A 21,801-nucleotide genomic window follows, 5' to 3' on the forward strand; every position below is an offset into this window, starting at 1 on the left:
TAGAGATGGACGTTAGATAGACAAGGGACTACACTGTAATAGGTGAGTCGGCTGACTTACCAAAACCGTTTCCTTTTGTATAAATGCATGTATATGGGCATGATCTCACGTGCTTACAAGAGCAAGACATATGTTAATATTTTTAAATCAAGGTGGAAGAATATAAACCATTAAGAAAAAGACATAAACCCCCCTCTCTAAAATTATAATTCTAAATAACCCTTTAATCCCATAAATATCCTGTACAACTAAATTATAGATTTACCCTTTTTTTTTTCTTAATCACCGTGTTATCTAAATCCTAAAAACGCTCTCTTCTTTCTTTCTCTTCCTCACCAGGTACATCTTCCTCCCTCTCTAGCAACCTTTCCAAAATACTTTTTTCTCTTTCTCACCTTGCAAACCGCACAAATAAATTAGAAGGCATCACTAACTCGATTTTTATGATGGAGTTATCAGAAAAAATAAAAAAAGCAAATCCTATAATATGGATAATGAAAAAAGTAAAGATGGGTTTAACCTTTTTTTTTTTTTAAGTTGGAGGTTCTATGAGATATTTATCGGAACCAAAGGTTCATTTAAAATTATAATTTTAGAGAGTAGGGTTTATATCTTTTTCCCTTCATTCTATTTCCTGTGTTGCATAAATGCATATATATGGATGTACATGCATAAGCGAGTGAGCAGGCATGCATATGTGCATATAAGGTCTCACATCGCTTGAAGGCCACGCAGCTGTAAGAATTAAGGAAACTCATAACGGCGATTTTTGGTATTAAATATGATTAATGTACGGCATAAATAAAGTGCACCTCAAAATTTACCACATAATGTTGTTTAGACATTAGAAAACCGAATTTCAAGATGTATTGATATGAAAAAATAAAATAAAAAAATAAAAATCAAATATCTATAGATCGATTTGGTTTAACACCATTTTTTGGAACTTTAACTTCTATAATTGAGGTGTACTTTATTCATGCCGTGGACCAAAGTCCAGGACTCATCTTTTGGCAGAGTTTTAAGATCGTTTTCCTGGATTGTTTGAGGTTGATACCTTGTAGAAACCTCATGCATAATTGAAATGAGTGACACAAGTCACAATAATTGTGAAATAATCAGAAATAAATATTTCTATAGCTCCCATAAAAATGCGTTTTGGATCAACAACCATACGTTCGATCAAGACTAGAACCGTCAGTGAGTTGACAGCAATGGTGTAGACTTCACAACTCCGCTGGTTTGGCTGCATTTAATGTGTGACATAACTATCAGTGCACCTTTGTTGAACTTGGACTTAAATAAATGAAATGTGTATGAAAAACTGCTTTGATTCTCCTAATTTTTTATTTATTTGTTAAATGTAATCCCATCTCGGAAATCGTCTAAATTAGACCTACAGAATTGGAATCAGACGCAACACGATCTGGGGCCGATTCCCATCTTTGAAACACCAGCTGATATTTGTATGAGTCTCTGTTTACTACGTGAAAAAAGTCGGGGGATATTTGCAAGAATTTCTTGAGATTTTGTAGAGTCAAATACAACAAAATATTCCTTTGCTGGTTTTTGAGAGAGAGAGAGAGAGAGAGAGAGAGAGAGTAATTTGCTGACCTAAACTAACTATGCATATTCAACCTAATGAGCTTTATCTAACATGGCGTGAGGAAACTCACTTCCATTGCAAAATATCAGCAAAAATCTCCTCCCCTTTATATATACACACAATGGCGTGCACCTCCCGCCAAGAAATGCTCCTTTCTTCTCCTTTTCTCTCTCTTCTAAAATCCACACCAAGTCTCTCACTACAACTAATCCCATTTCCACTCACCATCTTTCCTAAGCAAACTTCACTTTTCAGTTACACCCACGTTTGTATGGTCCCCCTCCCATAAACTCTCTCTCTCCGTGTATATATACACAGACAGAAGACAACCATTCTCTCTTTTGCGTGTGTATAGTTTTAGTGTGAGAGAGAACGTGCAGAAATCTCGAAACTCTTCATTTACCAGCTTTCTTTGGCATCATGACTAGAACCCATATCTCCATTCTCTCTCTGAAGTTTCTATTCTGCCCCTTTCGGCTACATCGGAAAACTTTTCCGGCGCCAGAGAAAGCACCCCTAGAGGAGATCCTCGAAGTCAGGCTTAAACAGCTAGATTTGGATGATGGCCATGGCATAACCATGTCATGGCTTTGCCAGGCCATGGAAATCCTCAGCATGACCTATACTAAAGCCACAGCCATGGTCCCAAATTCCAACGTACCAGAAAAATGGTTCCATTCGTTTCTCGAAAACTCTCTCGAGCTTTTAGATCTGTGCAATTCCATCTCTTCAACGCTCTCGAGGCTCCAAGATAAATGCCTCTCAATCAAACATGCTCTCCACCTTATCGATCACCAGATTTCGAATTTCCAGTCACTGGAAAATCTCAACGGAGCCCACAAAGCCCTCCTGCAATGGATGTTGAGACCTCCAAGAAAGTCTAGGACATGCCAAAGTTCAACCCATCCCCAGAAATGCCCTCCCCTGTCCAAGTCTTTGCATGCACAGACATTATACATAGTCGAGACTATAACCCATTTTTTCACCAGGGGAGTTGCTGCCTCCTTGTTGGCATCAGGGGTAGTCTTGGAAGAATTGGGGCAGTTTTTCGGTGGGTCAGGAGTAATTTGCAAAGAAATGGCGAATATTTCAAGTCGGTCAGGGGTAGTTTTGGAAGAATTGGGGCAGTTTTTGGATCGTTCAGGGGTAGTTTTGGAAGAATCGGGATGGTTTTTCAGTGGGTCGGGGGTAGTTTTGAAAGAATTGGGGCGATTTTCAGGTAGGTCAGGGGTAGTCTTGGAAGAGTTGAAGGTCATGGATGAGTGTGTTAGAAAGTTTTTGGGAGCTATAGAGCACGGAAGTGAGAAACAGAATAAGATTATTGGTGATGAAGAGGAAAGAGAGGAGTTGAGGAAGGCTGTAAAAGAAGTAGAAGAGATTGTGGAGGTATTTTCCGAAGGCTTGGACAGTTTGCTGGAGAAGGTGAATGGTTTTTTCCATCTTGTTTTGTGTGCAAGAAACTCAATGTTGGATAATATAAGAGAGAACATAAAATAGGACAGGGAAACAGGAAAACTATGGAGTGTATATTTGTAAAAATTCAATGAAATAAATTCAAATAGAAGGGAGATTTTCGTCCTAGTTAAAAGCATTTGGATCCTCTCTCCCTCTAACTGCACAAAAAGACCAGAGTGTACGACAGCTTTGCACCTCAATCGGACGCACAGAGAGAGAGGGAGAGATCCGTTTGTAGTGGATAGAGCAAGAGGAAGAACTCGTGAATGAATGAAAACTTAGTTCAGCTTCTCTTGCTTCTTGCCCACATTTGATCAAAATTATGTTTTATGTTTAGAGTGAGAATACTGAAAAGAACAGAAGAACTACTCATCCAAATAAAAGTGGCCAAATTTCAATTTGAAAGATACTGCATTATCATATATCACAAAAAAACACAGTAAGAATTCAACAGAGTTCATATTTCTACATTAAGTAAACCACCTTAAGTCACTGCTATAAAGACTTACGGATTTGTCCTTCCATTTACTCGACATCAAAACCTTTTTCATGAAGCTCAGATATAACCTCATTGTGCATCCTAACCAAACCTTCTGAGATTCATGCTCAAAGACTAACGGATTTGTCCTTCCAGTTACTCGACATCAAAACCTTTTTCACGAAGCTCAGATATAACCTCATTGCGCATCCTAAACCAAAGCTTTTGAGATTCCTGCTCAAACTTCTTAGACTGGGGTTTCTTCGGAAAATTTTCAGAATCATTTCCATCATCCATGATTCCCTTGGGTCCAATTGCGGTGCCAATTGCCCCACCACTTGCGATGAACTCTTTCATTGCTTCTTCATCTCCTGGGTATGGGTACTTTATACGCTCATAGAGATGAGCCATCTCCCACTCTTCCTATTTTGCTCAAAAATATAAAAAACAATTATGAGAACCACAAAACTCATGAAAAAAACATATCAAATGATTCTAGGATGGTGGCGCTTCATGGAAGTCTGAGAATTGTGGCATGTTAAGTAAATCGCCATAAAAAAAACCTAATAACATGCAAATTTTACTAGCTTTTATGATAATCATGCCTTCCCATAGCATGGCAAGAAAAACCCCATAGTATACTTTTCTAAAAGAAAATAACTTCCAATATCATTAATTAAGAGTGCCAAATTTTGATAAATTTTCTCTATGGCTACAACTCTTTTCAAGAAATGAGAACTGTACTTTCATTAATGCAAAAAAAAAAAAAAATGTAAATTTATAGAAATCCTTTACAAAACTGATTATATATGCACTAGACTCTCTAATGGATTAAACCTAGTTCTATTCCTTCCTTCGCCAAAGGCACCTGCAAATTCATTCGATTCTCTCCACATAGGCAGTAACGAGTTTCTGATCTTCGCTAGACGATTGCATATCACTTCAAAAAGGTTGTTTAGATACCAAAGGCAAACCCTTTCCCTTTTGCCCCAAGTGATCACATTTCAGGAATCACCCTTAGTGATGATGGACGCCCAGCTTGATTTTTAGAAGTTTCCAAGTCCAATAAGCAACGACCTTGCCTCTGCTTCATTGGTTCACAGATATACAATGGTGCAGAGCAGTGTTTGAAAGTGCAGAGCAGTGTTTGAAAATGCAGAACAGGGCATGGAGCGGGACAAGAGGCAGTGGCAGATATCACACGTCTTCCAGGAGGCGAACACGGCTGCTGATTGCCTGGCCAAGTCTGCAGCATCTTTGGCTCAAGCCACGGTCTGGCGAGCCTGTCCCCCAGACGTTTTTCCGTGCATTTTGAGGGAGTCTGCCACCATTCCCCTAGAAAGGGTGGTGTAATGTTCGTATATGTATCTTTCCTTCATGTAAACTTTCTTTAAATTTTAATAAAAACAAAAAACGGGCAGGGGATCGTCATCCCCACTGATTTACCTGGAGAAAAAAAAAAACAAGCAGGACAAGAGGTGAGGCCAACTTTGGCCCTGCCAATCTTGAGTTTAACCGGTCAGGACTTGGACCACAATCAGCAGTTCCTGTAAAGACCCAAACATACTAAATTAAGACTTAGTCAGACTCAGGCAGACTTGGTCAAACTCAATCCAGATGTGGTCATCCAGACTGGCTATGTGCTGCGTCCAATAAATCTAAGGACATCCGAGTCAGACTTGCCAAGTTTTTAGATTCTGAAGCAGACCATTTTAGCAAAATCGTGCCTAGATGGTCACTTAGTAATTATGCCCCTGCACCTGCTAGACTTGGTATCCCTTACAAGCTGCCATCAGAGTTTAATTTTTAACTTGCCTTCAGGTGGTGGAGTCCATCTACGAGTTTTCTCATCTTGTCTTCATGTAAGCTATATCCTTCCAGTGATTTTCAGAGTTAGATATTGAGTGTTCCCAAAACTCTTTTCTCACTTTAGTCTAGCCCATGATATGACAGTAGCTCTTATTTTATCTCTTATCTTGTCCACTCCCTAATTTTATCCTTAATCCTTCTATTGTGTTTGCTTTGTTTGAATTGACATGGTAGGAAAAAATTTCGAGGCGCCACTGAAGCACTATTGTGTACTTATTAACATGAGGCCTCAGAGGCTCGACAACAAAGGGCACATATAGACCACCCCAACTTTCCCCATGGAGAAACTGGTGCATAGCAGAGAAAACTCCTCAGGATACTCAATATGCAATTTTAATAAGGGGTTTTCCCAGGATAACATTCTCCAAGTACTTTTCACCTACTCCACCCATTCATGAATGATAAAGCGAGTAAAAATGCCAAATTCATTGAAGAAATAATATTGTTGTCTCGTAGGTAGTCATTCAATAACTAATAAAACACATTCATAAATATCATCGAATTTACCTTTGGCCGGGGTTTGAGAGTCCACCAACCAAGAGGGGAGGTTTCATTCCATAACCAGGCAGCTCCAAACACTGCATAGGTGCATAACAAAGCCTTGCCTACTTGCTTCCAGAACAGGCGATCCTTCTTCCCCAATCCCACTTTACTGTTTAAAAGGAACGACAAGCAAAACCTAAACAACGGCTTGTGTGTTTGTGCGTGTGTGTTTGTGTGTGTGTGTGTTAGTCAAAGCAATTTTTCTAGTCTGTTCAATATGTGTATTTGAGTAAGTCTGCATCACATAAGCTATATAAGGCACATAAAATAGTACAAGCTCCCATTTTCCAAGATATGTATTATGAAATGTGGGTACCAGATGTATTAATGCTTTGAGAAAGGAAAGAGTGTCAACTGAAATTTTCAATTTGGAGAGAAATCAGAACCAGAAAACTAAGTGGATATCATGCATAAAAATCGAACCAAGAAATCCCCAAAAGATGATGTTTTGATCACAGAAATCATAGGTTTGGTATATGGACTATGATGCATTTTAAGTTCCAAAACCTGTAAAAGTTTAGGACGCACTGATCTATCAAAAAAAGGATGCACAATGATATATTAGAGGGGCTATAAGATGCCATGGAAAGCTTTCCAATAATTTTAATATAACTTGGAAAAGGTCTCGGTTTTGGTGAGTCAGCCGGCTCACCAAAACTTGCGGATCCCCTTATACATCAGACCACAATCTTAGAGATGGACGTCTAAACAAGGTGCCTTTTTTTATTTTTAAAAAAAGGGAAAACTCTAGATTCATGATCATCATCATAGTTGAGATTAACAAACCCCAATTGGATCCAAAATCCATCTTTCAGATGGATTTCGAAGGGGGACACACATCTGCAGGTGAGTCAGCTAACTCACCAAACACTTATCCTCTGGAAAATAAGTCACCACAAAATTATAACAGAAACCAAAAGACAAAAGCAATACACCAAACAAAAGCTAAATCTGAACTTTTCTGCCAAAACTATGGACAATTGAACCAAGCAAGAGATTTATTTCTAGACTTGAAAAAAGGCTTTGATAATGATGACGATCTAAGTTTTTGCTATATACATCATTTTTTTTTTTTTTTTGGTAAATCAACAAGGATAAATTTCGTTACTCATGACATGAATTAAATACAAGATGTCATATTGTAGCACCTATCGCCCTTTGCCTGGAATCTATTCCAAATGAGTATATTTTTTTTTTGGGTGAGGTTTGTATAAGGTATCAACCTTATACTATTAAAGTAAGGTGGACCTCAAAACTATGCTGAAAATGTAGTTTCGGTGCCGCAAAGCCTTGCAATGATATGAAAATCTATTGTTGCCCACAATTATGAAATTTCAAGTTCCAGAAATGGTGATGATCAAGCAGATTCATAAACACTTGAAAATGGACGGTTTAGATAATGTGTTAGAAGATGACCTATTTTTAGGTCTAGAAATCCCTTTTTTATCTTGTTTTGGATTGACCAACACACCTGAGATATTTATCGGAATCCCTGAAATTATCCATCATTGTTCTCTTTTCCCTCTTCTTCTCCCTACAAATTGGAACACATTTGTCATAAAAATTTTATAAAAATTCCTCCACATGATGTTTATGAAAAGAGGGAGAAAAAAAAAGAAAAAGAAAAAAAGAAAAGGAGCTTAAAATGACTGACAAACAATGTGGTGCATTCAATTTGAGAAAGAGTAAATTTTGCCTCCCCTTCTTGACGCTTCTTTGTGTGTATGTGTGTGTGGAGAGAGAGACCCAAAACCCAAATGATGAATGAGAGAGAAGGTCTACTTCAACGTAAACGAGAATAACCTGAGAAATTCACGGACAGTCCTGACTTTGTCCTCACTCATTGTCCTCTTCTTCCAGCCCCCTAAACTCGACGGACAGTTCCTTATTGACTCTCTCTCTCTCTCTCTCTCTCTCTCTCTCTCTCTCAAAAAAACATTACTTCAAACAATTAACAAACACAACAGCAATGGCCCTGAAATGAAACAACCAGCAATGTAACGATCATGTAACAAGAACAATTAGACTTAGCACAATGTGACTTCCTCTAAATAGTCATAGAATCCAAACCATGACAAACTTAATTGCATATCACAAATAGGAATAAAAATAAGACCTCAAAGATGTTAAAATAAACAATTGATATATGAAATAACATTTTGCACATTGCGACACAAGCATGGAACTCAGATCCATAGACATCAATCAAGAGAGAGATTGACCTAAATTTCGCAGGGAGAAAAAGATAAACTAGACAAAAGAACAAGTAAAAATGACGACAAACTTTGCAAAATTATAGAAATACATGATCAAGCTTGAGATTCATACCTGTTGTGCTCCAAAACTCTCAAATCAATGCTTATAGATGAAGAAGGGAAGTAAAACTAACAGAGTTTGGCTTGGGTTTATCGTTTTGGGGGCGATGAAGTTGGAGAGGAAAGAGAGGAAAACCAAATGAATAGGAGAGTGTAAATGGGGGAGACGGGAGGAAAAAACCAAAATAAATAGGAGAGGCCGCTCGCGCTCTAATTGACACCAAAAAAAATTTCCGCCCCGAGGGGATAGAGAAATAAAGCAGTTTTACCTGTTTCTTAACCTTGGATGTTCTCAATTTGAAAGTTCCCGCACTTATAGCTCTGGTTTTGGCCTCTCGTTTCAACCATGGGAGAGATTCTCAAATTGAGTCGGTGCTCGTACAGAAGTGTCAACCTTTTACTGTACAAGCAACATGCACCTAAAAAACCCACTTAAAAAGGTTGTTTAAACAAACCCTTAAATAGATCATCTCGACCTCGTGATCCATAGGAATGATAAAACTTAATAATAATAAATAAATTAAAAAAATTTATAGTTTTAAAATAATTCATCTTCTAACATATTATCTAGACCGCCCATTTTCAAGATTTTTAGTATATATAAATTTTGCTTGATCATCATCATTTCTGAAATTTTAAATTTCATAATTGGGGACATCAAGAAATATTCATATCATCGCAAGGCTTTGTAGCACTGAAATTGTATTTTCGGCATAGTTTTGAGATGCACTCTACTTCAATAGTATAAGATTGATATCTTATACAAACCTCACAGATAGTTCAATAGTAGGAATCAAACTTGAGATGCAATATTGTTATCGTCAACTGCTAACCGTTCAAGCCCAAGCCCAAGCCCAAGCCCAAGCCCAAGCCCACACCCATGCTCGAGCCTGATTCTCACAACATACACAAGTTTTTATATATTATAAAAAAAATAACATATATATCTGTTATATTTAGCATTATTACGAAATTACTGTAAAATTTTCATTATTACATGTATATCCATTTTTTCAACTTCATAACATTTTTTAAAAAAAATAACGGAACTGCCCTCTTTAGTTTTTGAAAAACCGAAATGTTCAAATGTTTCGGTTTTTTAAAAATCGAAGTTGTCGTGTTTTCGTTTTTTAAAAAAACGAAGATATATTTTCAATTTTTGAAAAATCGAAAAAGTCACATTTTTGGTTTTTCAAAAAACAAAAAGCTATCTTTCAATTTTTAGTAACCGGAAAGTGGGCGATGTCAGTTTTTGAAAAACCGAAAATAGCGCAAATTTCACAATAATTTTGTAATAACTTAGTAACCTGAAAGAGTGCGATGTCAGTTTTTGAAAAACCGAAAATAGCGCAAATTTCACAATAATTTCATAATAGTATTAAATATAATGGATCCATACATTATTTTCTCTAAACTGTAATATATAGGAAAAAGTTTAGGGTGAGGTCTGTGTAAGATGCCCACATACTATACAAGTAAAGCGCATCTTTAAATTTTTTTTTTTTGCAAAAGATGTAACTCACATATGGGATACCTTATAATAGCTTGAAAATCCATATTCAACTATAATTATAAACTTTAAAATTTCAAAAACAATATAAATAAGAACAAATCTATAAATACTTGAAATTCTTGAAAAAAGTTTATATATGGTTGACATAAAAGTTTCATACTTCCTTCCGGTACACAATATACTATATACAACGTAGTGTTATACTAAAGTAATATATATACTGTATACAGCATAGTATATAGTATATACACTACATAAAACACAGCAAATAGATTGTAAAATACTCATTTTCTGGGAACGACCCACACGGCCTCAGCCCAAGATTTAATTGACCCTTGTACCCTTAGCCCAGTCCAACTATAGGGTGCCCTACCTAGTTGAACACCATCCCAAACCAGAAGTCCCTTGGCAGCTCTACTCATAGGTGAGCATGACTAAACCTATGTAATGAGAGATTAAACACTCTTTGTAATGAGCAAGTTGTGGTCATGTATCAAGAATCATGCTTAAGATTGAATCAGCCTTAAGCTTGGGTGCTTGATAGCTTACATTAGAAAATACCATAGCCCAAGTTCGATTCATAGGTCATCTAACAAAACACCTTCGGTCTTAACAACCCCAAAAATATGAAATAAGTGTCATCAAGCCTTTTATTATCCCTAAGTCCGTTTGTCAGGACAAACAGTACGCTTGGTTAAAAGAACGATTCAGGACTTCCAATCTAAGTTTATCTTATGAATTTGTACACAAAATGTGAAAATGTTATAAGATGGAGATGAGAGAGGTCCATTGGCCATTTATATGTACACGAGAGTGATTGCAGGGGTGGAAACCAAATGTGAGCGAGAGAGAGAGGGAACATTTTATGCTGAATACCACAGGTTTAAGTATGTGCTTGTAGGACACTTGACAGTAGCAAAATCCGACAATCATTCTTCAAATTAAGAAATTCTAACAGAGGGGGTTGGGGAGAGAGAAGGCGAGAGGGAGTTTATATGCCCACAATGTGACATGAAGAAAACAGTAGCAAAATCATTCCTCAGAAATTGCTAGATGTCTGCAAATTTCACTCATCCTATGCAACAGGTCTGCGAAACAAGAAACAAAAATTTTAGTCCATATTTCATGTAAGACCCTTGATACCAACATCTTCACTTCTACTTCTTCTCGTCTTTCTCAGCTTCAGCCGCCTTCTTCAAACGAGGCCCAAGTTGACGCTGGTTCATGCGTTCAACTCGAAGCTTGTCATAGGCCTTAAAGGCCTTCATTTCATCTGTGATTCGAACCATCTCAACCGTTGGCTTCTCATGTGTGATTGGCATGAATTCGCCATTTACTTGTGTGGCGGTAGCCAACTCCTCGGCACTTGAATCACCACCCTAGAACACAGACATGGTGCAATGGTTGTCATAAAATAAACCTCCAAACAACATATATTTTCCTACATACAAGCAAATATAGGTGACTGAATCAATCCATTTCCAGGTGCAAATCTCACTTGAAAACCTTTCCACAAGGAATATTTTCATCAGAATAAATGCATGGGCACATTTTCATCCCTCTCTCTCTCTCTCTCTCTCACATACACACACATAAGCCATAGGTTGTGCCTCTCTCTCTCTCTCTCTCTCTCTCTCTCTCTCTCTCTCTCTTCCTCACACACACACACAAGCAGCCTTATATAGTGGGACAGCATTCATGATGAAGATCTCTTTAAAATAAAATTCAAAAGCATGCACAAATTGTTGAAGAGGGGTATCCCAGTGTTAAGTTTGAAATGTCGGGAGTGACCCCTAGGACACTTGGCTGAAACATCTGTTTCTCCATAGATGAGATGATAACATATGTGAATTTGAACCCATCAAAACAGGCTCAAATCAATCCTTTGATCAGTTTCATTAAATCCCTAATACCTATCTCAATTTTCTCTATTCATCAGGTAATTTGGGACCTGGTTTTCTATGCTCTAATTCAAAGTTCCAAACCACTACATTTTTAATACCTCTCTCCTTATATACTAAGATTTCCTTATCTACTGGGATTCCAAGTTTTTTCTTGTTTATTTCTTGTTTATAAGGGACCAAAGAAATCCATATTCTTCTCACTCATGCACGAAGGCATCCGGATAAATCAGGTTTACCTACGTATACAAGACTAAATTCTCCAATTTAATAAATAGTTAACGTTTTTGTTTTTTTTGGGTTATCCTTCCTAAGGATGGTCTACTTAAGGGATGCATTTTCATCTTTATCCAAGTGAATTTTGTATATGAATTCGCTAGAAGGGGGTATATAAAATTGCCTGCAGAAACATATGAAAATGACATCTCATTCTCCTTGGATTTCTTTTATTCAGAGATTTTAAAGATTTTAAGTCAAAATATATATTGATAAAGGTAGGATATTTCAATTGTATGAATTTTGTTAATTAAGAGTACACAAACATCCAATGTTTTACAAGTTTAAATTTATTTCAGAATTTAGCATTGGCAAAGTCAATTGGTCTCTCCCCTAACTGTTTTATCTTTCTCCTGAAGAAAAGGATCTCATCTAAAATAAAATTGCCCAAAACATTTAGACTTTTGTCTTTCTATATCTCCCCCTCTCACCTCATATAGTTGCCCATGCATCATCATATGGGCTGTAACAAGTTTAAATTGAAACCCTTAATCATGAAGGAGAAGACAGTCATATAAGGTGCAAATCCTCCCAATCCATGTCAAGAACCTGGCTTTCAGTAAACATTGACCTAAATTCTCATAATATATCCCATTACCACTAATCTTGGGCTTGCAGATGAGTATCTTAACATCTTTTTTCTTTTCAAAAAAAAAAGTCTCATAGCATTGACAATGAGACATTCATCTATCATGTAAAAACTACCTATCATGGGAAGTCACCCCATCACCGGTAGGCAATTTATCACATAATGGGATGTTAGACAACAACACCAAAACATCCATTGGCTTGGCTCCAAGGGCTTGAGATGTGAAAAGATATTACACAGATTAGCATAAATGTGACAAGCACACCACTAGCAAACTAACATACTCCTCTAGATCATAGCCAATATATTTCTCCTTATTCTTTGTACTATTAACTAGGTTACTTATCTAATTACAAACCCCATACATTAAACATAAGAGCCCATTCTCATATTTTTCCATAGGCCTTGCTTATGCCTTCACCCCTCACACCCCACCTTATTTTTCTGAGCAAAGAAAAGGAAAAATAACAACATGAACCTAACAGGTCAAATACTCTAGTATCTCGTACTGCCATTGTCTGGATGATAGTGATAGAACACTCAAGGTCCTACCCTGGATAATCTGCCAAGTTTAAGGTTCAGTGTTGAAATGGTTGTAGTTCTATAACTTGTGCTGAATGGCTATGATAGAAAAAGAGGGATTAAAAAGAAGCAATTAAAATTTCAGTAGAGAAAGTGTAAAGGGTGGTCATTAAAAAACTGTTTTCGAATATGTACCATAAGACCCATGATATGCAATATAAGTTGAAAAGTTCGAGCCAACAAGAACATGAAATGATAGAAGGGAAAACTACTTTTTTCTAATTTTCATTTGACAGTAGTCTTTCTTTTCATGTAATGTATAGAATAGACAATAATATCAATTCTAAGTACCTTGAATTTCTTAGGTCGCCTTGGGAAGACAACCAACTTGGCTTTGTAAGTTTTAAGACGTTGGACATTGGTTTGCAATCCTTCCAACGATCGGTTTTTGCGGCGGTGATCCACTGCGATGCCAATGGTTGGAGCCAACTTCTTTGGTATCCCAGCCGCCTATTACACAAAAAGCATACAAGAAAATAAATAGATTTCATTTTTTATTGTAACGGACTACCATGTAAGCTTTCTAGAAAGAGAAGATAATGAGCATGTATCGTTCTAGAAAAAGATAAATAATCAAAAGGTATAGGTTATAATACCTTCAGTTCTTCAAGAGAGAAGCCTCTCCCCGCCCTCAGTTTCATATTGTATTTAAGAGTTTGCCCATGGACTATGGGACGAAGAGGCCCTGCAGTAGGCCTGGGAAAAATTTTGACTGCCTTCTTTTGGCGGGCTGCAAGTTCAATACAATGGCTCCCATATTAAATCATGATATATTTCTATTGCAACAGAAGGATGCTTGCATCTTCTCTCATTTCACAAATACCAAAACAAAACAGTAAATTACAAAGGAGAAATGGAGGGGCGGGGAGAGGGGAATGCCAAACCTATCCTTCTCCTTTGTTTCCTAGCCGGTTGATTAAACCATGTCTTAACATAGTTCTGCCAATGCTTTTTGAAGTGCCCATTGGGCACTACATTGTTATGCTTCACCATAATTAACCTGATGACCAGTAACCTAAAGTCATCAAAATGCACAACCATACAGGTATGTGAAGACACTGAAACATGCTGAGATTTCATACATACAAGAAAATTTGAATAGGTATCAAGAAACTAAACTTTATATGTTGATTTAAATAAACAAATACTACACTCATAGTATAATCAACATACAGGACGAGGATCAGAGAGATCCTCGGCCTCCATCTTACAAATTCAAAACTGGTAGTTTATAATGTTAAAAAAAAACTACGTAATTTCTGATTACGGGTAAAAATGGTACGATTTTTCATGTGCATCACTGTTTTAATGACAAAAAGTTGCACTGCCTTTACAAACAATAATAGACTTTTTTATTTTTGTGTATAAAAATACATAATTCAAGCTTTGCAAATGTCAAAACATGCTCCTGCATGTCAAAAGTCAATTGACAACTTCAATAATAACAGGTGTAAATAATTTATCACCTTTACCTAATTATCACCATAAACTGTCATTGCCTCATTATTTAAATTTCTTTTCCAAAAATCACTGCATTATATGAATGACAGAAGGTTGGTTGCAAATTATCATGGCAAACTAAAATTGTTACAATTGAAACTTTTTTGAAAAGCTCAAATTTATCATACAAAAATATTGACACCACTTGCCCGATCTTTCCATCTCTTCTTCAATAAACACACACCAATAAAATAACAAATAAAACCCTTCTATTGACACCGAAAACACAATAATAATCAGTACTCCATGGCGCAAATTCCACAGAATTAACCCTAGAATGGAACTTTAACTCAACAATTTTTCGAAATAGAGAATCATAGTAGTGCAGAAAGCAGAATTATTCTATCAAAAAGTAAGGAACTGACTTATCAGAGAAAAAAAAAAGAAAAAAGGGCAACTTATTTAAGACAGTTTATCTAACAATATCATTGTCAATTATCAATCCACATCACAAGCAATAATCAACAGATCACTATGGTTAAAAGAAAAGAGCTGTGGCAACAGAAAATTGAATGGTAGAGAAAAAGAGAAGAAAATACCTACTAAAACCCTATGATTTGGACAGGAGAAAGGCAGAGAAAACAAGGCTTACTCATATTTGATCTTATATTGGGAAACAAGAGACCCTAAAGTCACATTTAGCAAAACATTCTTAAACAACTTTAGAAAACCAACCATGCCCTTCAATCATATTGAGTCATACTTGTAGATCAAGTGGCCTCTAGGGTAGTTTACCTATATGAGCTGCAGGTTTCCAAGTATGTGTAACAGAAGATCAAACCCTATATTAATATCAAAACAAGGTTCAAGCAACCTTCCTCATACCTAGGACTCCCATTGTGCCTAAGAAAACCTAGAAAGGAACCGTGGGATGGTCTTATTCAAATATTCACTGGGAAGTTTGCCTCCTGGATGGAAAGATTTCTATCTCTTGGGGGCAAAATTACTCTCATTCGAGCTACCATGGCTAGTATCCCAATTTATTACATGTCCCTTTTTCAGATCCCCATCTCGATCATCCAGTGCTTAGAGAAATTAATGAGGGATTTTTTGTGGTCTGGAGTGGAAGAAACAAAGAAAGTTCATCTAGTGGCCTGGGACATTGTATGCTCCCCAACAAATTTAGGGGACTTGGAATAAAAAATCTTAGAACAATGAATCTTGCCCTTATTAGCAAATGGTGGTGGAAATTTTTGTCTCCCTACCCACTCCTTTGGAAACAAGTCATTCAAGCGAAATATGGTCCTAGCAATGGGGAATGGCTGCTTAGAGCCCCACCTCATAGATCTTCAAGAGCATGGAAAAGCATCTCCACAACCAGGAACACTTTCCTACAACGCACCTGATATAGGTTAGGAGATGGCTCTTGCATACTCTTTTGGTCTGATTTGTGGATTGGAAATTCTCCTCTTTCAGTTGCCTTCGTAGCGGACTACGTAGATTTCAATGGCTCCAAACTGGTTTGTACACCAATTTTTAGAAGAAATCTCACGGATCAAGATTCTGATCTCTTGCTATCTCTACTCCAAATCCTAGACCCCAGCTACTCTACCCTCTCTAAACAGGACGCACTAATTTGGTATGTGGCTCCTTCGGGAACATTCTCCGTCTCCTCCATGTACTCCTCACTCCTCCCCAATCAGAACCTTAAGCCACTTCTCAAATTTTCTTGGTCCCTCCCTGTTCCCCACAAAATACAGGCCTTCATCTGGGTCCTCCAAGGAAAGACGCTTACCCTAGATCAACCCCAAAGGAGAGGCTTCTCTCTCCCTTACCGGTGCATTATGTGCCTCGAGGAAGAGGAATCCATTCCACACCTCTTTATCCGCTGCAAAGTCTTTCTCACCCTCTAGTCATCCCTCCTCCAACTGTTTGATCTGAAGTGGGTGACACCTCAAAACCTAAATAGTCTCTTTGAGTCTTTTCTTCCCCCCCTTTCTCTAAAAATGGGAAAAAGCTTTGGCACATTTCAGTATCCACCCTAATCTGGCGTTTATGGATAAAAAGAAATTCTTGAACTTTCAGAGGCACCTTGAAAAACATTCAATCTATATTTGATTCCTCCTTTGCTCTCATTTTTCTCTAGGCCAAAAACATCCCTATATACTCTACAATTCCTATACAACACTTTCTAAATAACTGGGCTCCTCAATGTATCAACCCGAGCAGACAAACCAAGACCTCTCTAGACTCCACCCCCTTTGGGATTCCTAACGTTGAATATTGATGGGTCTTCGTTAGGAAACCGAGGACCTTCGGGCATAGGTGGCTTGCTTGCAAACAGTACAACCGTTACATTCACCTTCTCAGAGTTTATTGGGATTTAGGACTCCACTTATGCAGAGGCTATGGCTTTGCTTGAAGGACTTAAGAGGGTGGCCCACTTGGGAATCAACTCTCAAGGTATCCTTGTAGAAGTTGACTCCACCAACACCCTTCTTTGGGCCACCCAAAGAGCAACAGCCCCCGTGAGGGCTAGCTTCGACTTTAGAGCATATTCACTTCTTGTGCAGCTCTCTCCCTCAGGTCACCTTCACGCATATCCACCGAGCAGCCAATTCTGAGGCAGACAGATTGGCAAAAGAAGACGCAGCTCTAGGCATGGGAGCCCAATTATCAGCTTGACAGTTTCACCTTCCCTTTTCTTTCTCTCTCTTTCTATCTCCCCCCTCTAACTCTTTCTATCACATTTGACCCCCCAAAAAAAAAGGACAGAAAAAAAAGGAAAGGAAAAAAAAAGAGAACAGTCAAAAAAAATGAAAAAAAATGAAAAAAAAAAAAAACGAAAAAACAAAAAAAAAAGGAAAAGGAAAAAATAGAATATGGAAATCAAGAAAACTCTCCATATTTCCACCCTCTACTACAATTCAGGATTTTTGCTTGCCATCAAAGCAAACCTTTACAGCAAAGTTTGGACGGTCTTCCTCGACTTCTCAAAGGTATGTCCCTCTCGATCTCGCACATCTCCCACCCCCCCTCCCCCTAACATTTATACTCTTCTATTCTCACTTCCGCTTTTCTGCTATCTCATCTTCCCCCTAAACATCTGCTTCCCCTACAGCAAGCCCTAAATAGGAGCTATTTCTCCACTCTCTTCCACACCCCTACCATTACTTCCCCTTGTAGCCTCTCCCTTCTCTCCCCTATGCATTACTTCTTTTCTCTTTTCCACTTCCCCTCTAATATCTCCCTCTCAATCCTCAAACTCATACTCATCTCTCTTCCCTAAATATTCTCAGCAACCAGTTAGTAGGGCTCGTGTCTTAGTACCTAGTTCTGTTGCCCTTCTTTATGGCCATTTCAGACCCCACTCTCCACCAATCCCGTACAAAGGCATGGTTAGGATTTCATGAACAACTACAGGTAGAAGATACTTCAAAGCCTCATGCTTTATCAGCACTCCTTCACCTCTCACACTCATTACAGGAAGGCCTGCTCAACTTACACTGCAGCTTATACCTTGCACCGGCTACCACTGTTCCTAACTAGAAGCAGCTACCATTCACATTTGACCGAAGAAGCACTCACTTCTGCTGCAATGAAAATCCCTTTCTTGTTCTATGTCTCTTCTCTAAACAAACTTTTCGGGTCCTAGCAACACTCCAAGATAACAGCAGAAGATAAATCTACAATCTCAAAGACCCTATTTCTAAGTTTCCGGAACCCCAACTCAAGTCCCGCATGGTTCACCCCATAGTTCTGCAGTGCACTACAAAGGCTATACAAGCAATTTCTGGCGATTGATTCGCTCAAGACGAAGACAGCATAGAACCTTTTGAATCTTTTTCTTTTAGAATTGTAAGGAACTTGGCATGTAATCTATTCTCCTTTCTTTCCTTTACCTCTTAATTGTTTCTCTCTATTCCCTCTCTAACTCTTTTCTCTCATGCTTCTCCTAGTTCCCTATATTGTTTCGGTTGTATTCGGAGCACCCGACATGTGGGCTGCCTTTTCTAATATATCACCCACAAACTGTCATTTTTTTAATACTTTTTGTAAACTCTTACTTTTTTAATACAAAGTTAACATTTATCAAGAAAAAAACCAGGTTCAAGAAACATCTAAAGCAGATCGGGGCTCAAAAAATATGCGACAAAGGAAAATTAGAAAAGGAGAAGACATCAGAAAATGAAAATGAGGTAACAAAAAAATATTTCAAATATATTATTACATTGTTCTGTTTTGAAGATAACAGCCACTGTTTTTAATTTTGAAGAATATCAGAGTCATGGTAAATAAAAGTAATTCAGCTATTCATTTACATTTTAGTGGACCAGAAAAAAAAAAGGGGACATTTGATATGGGCCTAATCTCAAACTTGAATTGCTTCCGTATCTTTCGTCTGAAGAGAAAATTCTAGTAACTATTTGAATTCCCCTTCTCTATCCAAATCAAGTAAATGATATGCATTCAAATCTATAGAAACCAACAACTAGTAAAATATAAAGAAAATTAAATGGTATTACAAAATGATCATCCAGTACTTTTCAAAACCATTTGTCACATACAACCAAAACTACATTCCGGAACTCACCAAGGTAGAAATTATCGCATCGATCCTCACGCTTCTGAAACATAGATGCAATTATAATTTCACCCATTTGCGCTTAATTCAGCCTATATTTTTTAGTCCGAGTTTATAATTTTAAGCCTATACTTCAGTCATTTTATTAATACTCGACCTAAATCTGGAGATAGCAACTACCAATTAGGTGATTCACGTAATTGTTCAACTATTTGTTCCATCAATTTTCTCATCGACTGCAGGCTATCATGTCAGACTCCTTTTCTGAAACATGTTTTCATTACTTATATTTATCTAATTATTCAAAGAAATATCATGCAAAATCTACAAGGCAATAAAACCAAGTTATTTTCTAAACAAATTAATTCTTAATATAGCCTAAGGAACTTACTTTCAGAATCACCAAAACTGATTCATTCATCAAACAAAAGTTGTGCCAAGCTGATTTAAAAACCAAATTTCATCTAATAACCACTTAACCAATCGGCATTGAAACAAATGATCCACAAAACTATTGGCTAAGATATGAATCTTATGGAACTAATAATAATTTAAAGAGTAGGGCGAGAGGGTACCAGGCAAAACCCTAGCTTTCAAGATGGAAGGAGAAAACCAGGGAAAAATGAAGCTCAATCCGTTCTGAACTTATAGTGGGAGCCAAAAAAAAACCCTAGTGATTGCATTTACGAAAGTATCCTTGAACGATTTGAAATTGTCATGATGGCCCCAACCTTTTACGAACTGTCACAAAGACCACTTGATATGCAAGCATTACATTGGCCCACCTCGGCAACACAATGTGGAGATAAAACTAAAGCTAAGTTTCTAAAATTATTTATATTTGAAAATCTCTATTTCATTTATTTCAGTTTTTGTTTAGTTGGAAATATATAAAGAGGAAATCTGGTGAGAAAAACCAATATTTACTTAATTATTGCTTGGAAAAAACTTATACAGAGCCGAAGCTCTAACAATCAAATTAGAGCCCGCCTCAAAATTTTCGTTAGAAGAGGTTGTTTTGATGCTCAAATATTTTGAAATCAATCATCTCGACATAAAGATACATGGACATTAGAAAAAAAATGAAATTCAAGTTTTGGAAATATTGCTTCTTGTAACACACTTTTTGACCATCAATTTTCAAGCTTTTATAGAATTGTTCGATTTACAGTATTTTTTAAGCTTTGAAGTTTATAACTGAATATGAAAATATATTTTAAGGCTATCACAAAGATTTCCAATATTGAAACAATATTTCACGACACTATTTAAGGTGGGCTCTAATTTGATTGTTTAGAGCCTCGGTTTGTATTGCTTTGTCTTTATTTAAAATGTAGGAGTAAATATTTATGTTATTAGCAATATAATTGGAAACGCATCTCAAGTTCGATTCCTTTTGTCGAAGCACCCAAAAATATGTAATTAAAAAAAATTCAGTTTTTATTTAAAATTTAGGAGTAAATATTTATGTCATTAGTAATATAATTGGAAACACATCTCAAGTTCGATTCCTTTTGTCGAAGCACCCAAAAATATGTAATTAAAAAAAAAATCAGTTTTATATTTAAAGTCCAATACAATTTTTCATGCCATCATAAGATTTTTTTAAAAAGAGTTCTCAAATATTGAAACACATCTAACACTAAAACTACATCTCACACACAAAAAATGAATATTCAAACTACGTCTCCACACAAAAAATTACTCCTACGGTATTAAAGAGTTTTACAGTATGGAAAGTTCTCTAAATTTTGAGACTCCATCACCACTCGAAATGTTCTTCGATTTGGTAATTTGTTCAGAAAAAAGTGGAGAAATAATTTAGAATGTTTTGAAAAAATTAATATTAATAAAATATATTTACATATAAAAATAATAAACACTTTAAAATTTAAAAATACAATAAAAAAATAGACAATTTTATATCGAGGTCGACGAAACACAAAATTATCTTTATAAAATTAAAAATAATTTTGTGCTTTAGTGTTCAAAATAATATTTTTAAAATTAAAAATAATCGTATCCTTCAATCTAGGCTGGGGATAAAGGAGTTGCTGCATGAACACCATTTTAGCTTTCTTTCTAAAATAATTTAGAGAGAAAAACACATTGCAATTATATGCCACGTCCAGTGAAAATCCAAAGAAAGAAACGCACTGCAATAATTATTGCAGCTCTTCACCGATAGTTGGATAAAACTCTCTCGATATGAGAGTTGTCCTGTTTATAAAAAAAATTACAGAAAACTCCTATTTCATTTTCAAAATCTAATAATAGTCTGCTATGTCTCTACTTACACATTCAATATATTTTTTTAGTGCATATTATGCATTTTCCTTCTTTTTTTTTCGACGCATCATGCTAAGCTAAATTTAGTGTGTTTATAAATTTATATTTCTTACGATCGTGCATCTATTACACACCTGGACCTATAAAAAAAAAAAATCTAATAATAAAAAATTACTAAAAAATAGCAAAGGGTATTTTGATAATTTTATTTATTCCAAATGTTTTTTAACTTTTTTTTTATGGCTCCGTTATGTTGAGAACTATACACATCGAAAATTGAGCATAATCCGATGTGTAAAGATGAATAAAATTAAAATAAAATATATGCTTATAGAAAATGGGGATTTGAGAATAAAATAT

At 36.5% G+C, this 21,801-nt stretch overlaps 3 protein-coding genes across 8 annotated transcripts; 1 reads left to right on the forward strand and 2 right to left on the reverse strand.

The window, feature by feature from the left end:
- Nucleotides 1–1,533: 1,533 nt before the first annotated feature.
- LOC110007592 (uncharacterized) lies at nucleotides 1,534–3,194 on the forward strand. Its single transcript, XM_020669457.2, has one exon. The coding sequence runs from the start codon at nucleotides 2,027–2,029 to the stop codon at nucleotides 3,101–3,103; it is 1,077 nt and encodes a 358-aa protein (XP_020525116.2). The 5' UTR covers nucleotides 1,534–2,026; the 3' UTR covers nucleotides 3,104–3,194.
- Nucleotides 3,195–3,453: 259 nt separating this feature from the next.
- LOC18437641 (homeobox prospero protein) lies at nucleotides 3,454–8,627 on the reverse strand. Of its 4 annotated transcripts, none has more exons than XM_011626361.3 (5): nucleotides 8,536–8,627; nucleotides 7,755–7,926; nucleotides 7,423–7,485; nucleotides 5,916–6,060; nucleotides 3,454–3,962 (listed from the first exon to the last, which is right to left on the reverse strand). In XM_011626361.3, exons 2-5 carry the CDS (start codon nucleotides 7,793–7,795, stop codon nucleotides 3,696–3,698), a joined length of 516 nt encoding a protein of 171 aa, XP_011624663.1. In that variant the 5' UTR covers nucleotides 7,796–7,926; nucleotides 8,536–8,627; the 3' UTR covers nucleotides 3,454–3,695. The 4 variants fall into 4 exon arrangements, with proteins under 4 accessions (XP_011624663.1, XP_006847907.1, XP_088703147.1 ...); XM_006847844.4 differs by having other exon boundaries at nucleotides 8,280–8,627; XM_088847021.1 differs by lacking the exon at nucleotides 7,423–7,485.
- A 2,013-nt stretch (nucleotides 8,628–10,640) lies between these two features.
- LOC18437642 (large ribosomal subunit protein eL13z) lies at nucleotides 10,641–19,824 on the reverse strand. Of its 3 annotated transcripts, none has more exons than XM_011626360.3 (5): nucleotides 19,728–19,824; nucleotides 14,012–14,127; nucleotides 13,724–13,857; nucleotides 13,419–13,577; nucleotides 10,641–11,158 (listed from the first exon to the last, which is right to left on the reverse strand). In XM_011626360.3, exons 2-5 carry the CDS (start codon nucleotides 14,118–14,120, stop codon nucleotides 10,937–10,939), a joined length of 624 nt encoding a protein of 207 aa, XP_011624662.1. In that variant the 5' UTR covers nucleotides 14,121–14,127; nucleotides 19,728–19,824; the 3' UTR covers nucleotides 10,641–10,936. The 3 variants fall into 3 exon arrangements, with proteins under 3 accessions (XP_011624662.1, XP_006847908.1, XP_088703146.1); XM_006847845.4 differs by having other exon boundaries at nucleotides 14,012–14,142; XM_088847020.1 differs by having other exon boundaries at nucleotides 19,544–19,824.
- Between the last annotated feature and the right edge of the window lie 1,977 nt (nucleotides 19,825–21,801).

Source organism: Amborella trichopoda, chromosome 9 (assembly GCF_054954075.1).
Source record: "Amborella trichopoda isolate Santa Cruz 75 chromosome 9, AtrichopodaSantaCruz75HAP2 v2.0, whole genome shotgun sequence".
Classification (NCBI taxonomy): Eukaryota; Viridiplantae; Streptophyta; class Magnoliopsida; order Amborellales; family Amborellaceae; genus Amborella; species Amborella trichopoda.

Excerpts from the sequence above, each read along its gene's own strand:
- LOC18437641 (XM_011626361.3), bottom strand. The coding sequence starts at position 7,795 with ATGAGTGAGGACAAAGTCAGGACTGTCCGTGAATTTCTCAG. Across the intron at positions 7,486-7,754 it reads ACTGTCCGTGAATTTCTCAG|GGAGAAGAAGAGGGAAAAGA; the intron begins GTTATTCTCGTT and ends TCCAATTTGTAG. Across the intron at positions 3,963-5,915 it reads CTCTCAAACCCCGGCCAAAG|GAAGAGTGGGAGATGGCTCA; the intron begins GTAAATTCGATG and ends TGAGCAAAATAG.
- LOC18437642 (XM_011626360.3), bottom strand. The coding sequence starts at position 14,120 with ATGGTGAAGCATAACAATGTAGTGCCCAATGGGCACTTCAAAAAGCAT. Across the intron at positions 13,578-13,723 it reads TCTCTCTTGAAGAACTGAAG|GCGGCTGGGATACCAAAGAA; the intron begins GTATTATAACCT and ends TTTGTGTAATAG. Across the intron at positions 11,159-13,418 it reads GGCGACCTAAGAAATTCAAG|GGTGGTGATTCAAGTGCCGA; the intron begins GTACTTAGAATT and ends TCTGTGTTCTAG.
- LOC110007592 (XM_020669457.2), top strand. The coding sequence starts at position 2,027 with ATGACTAGAACCCATATCTCCATTCTCTCTCTGAAGTTTCTATTCTGC.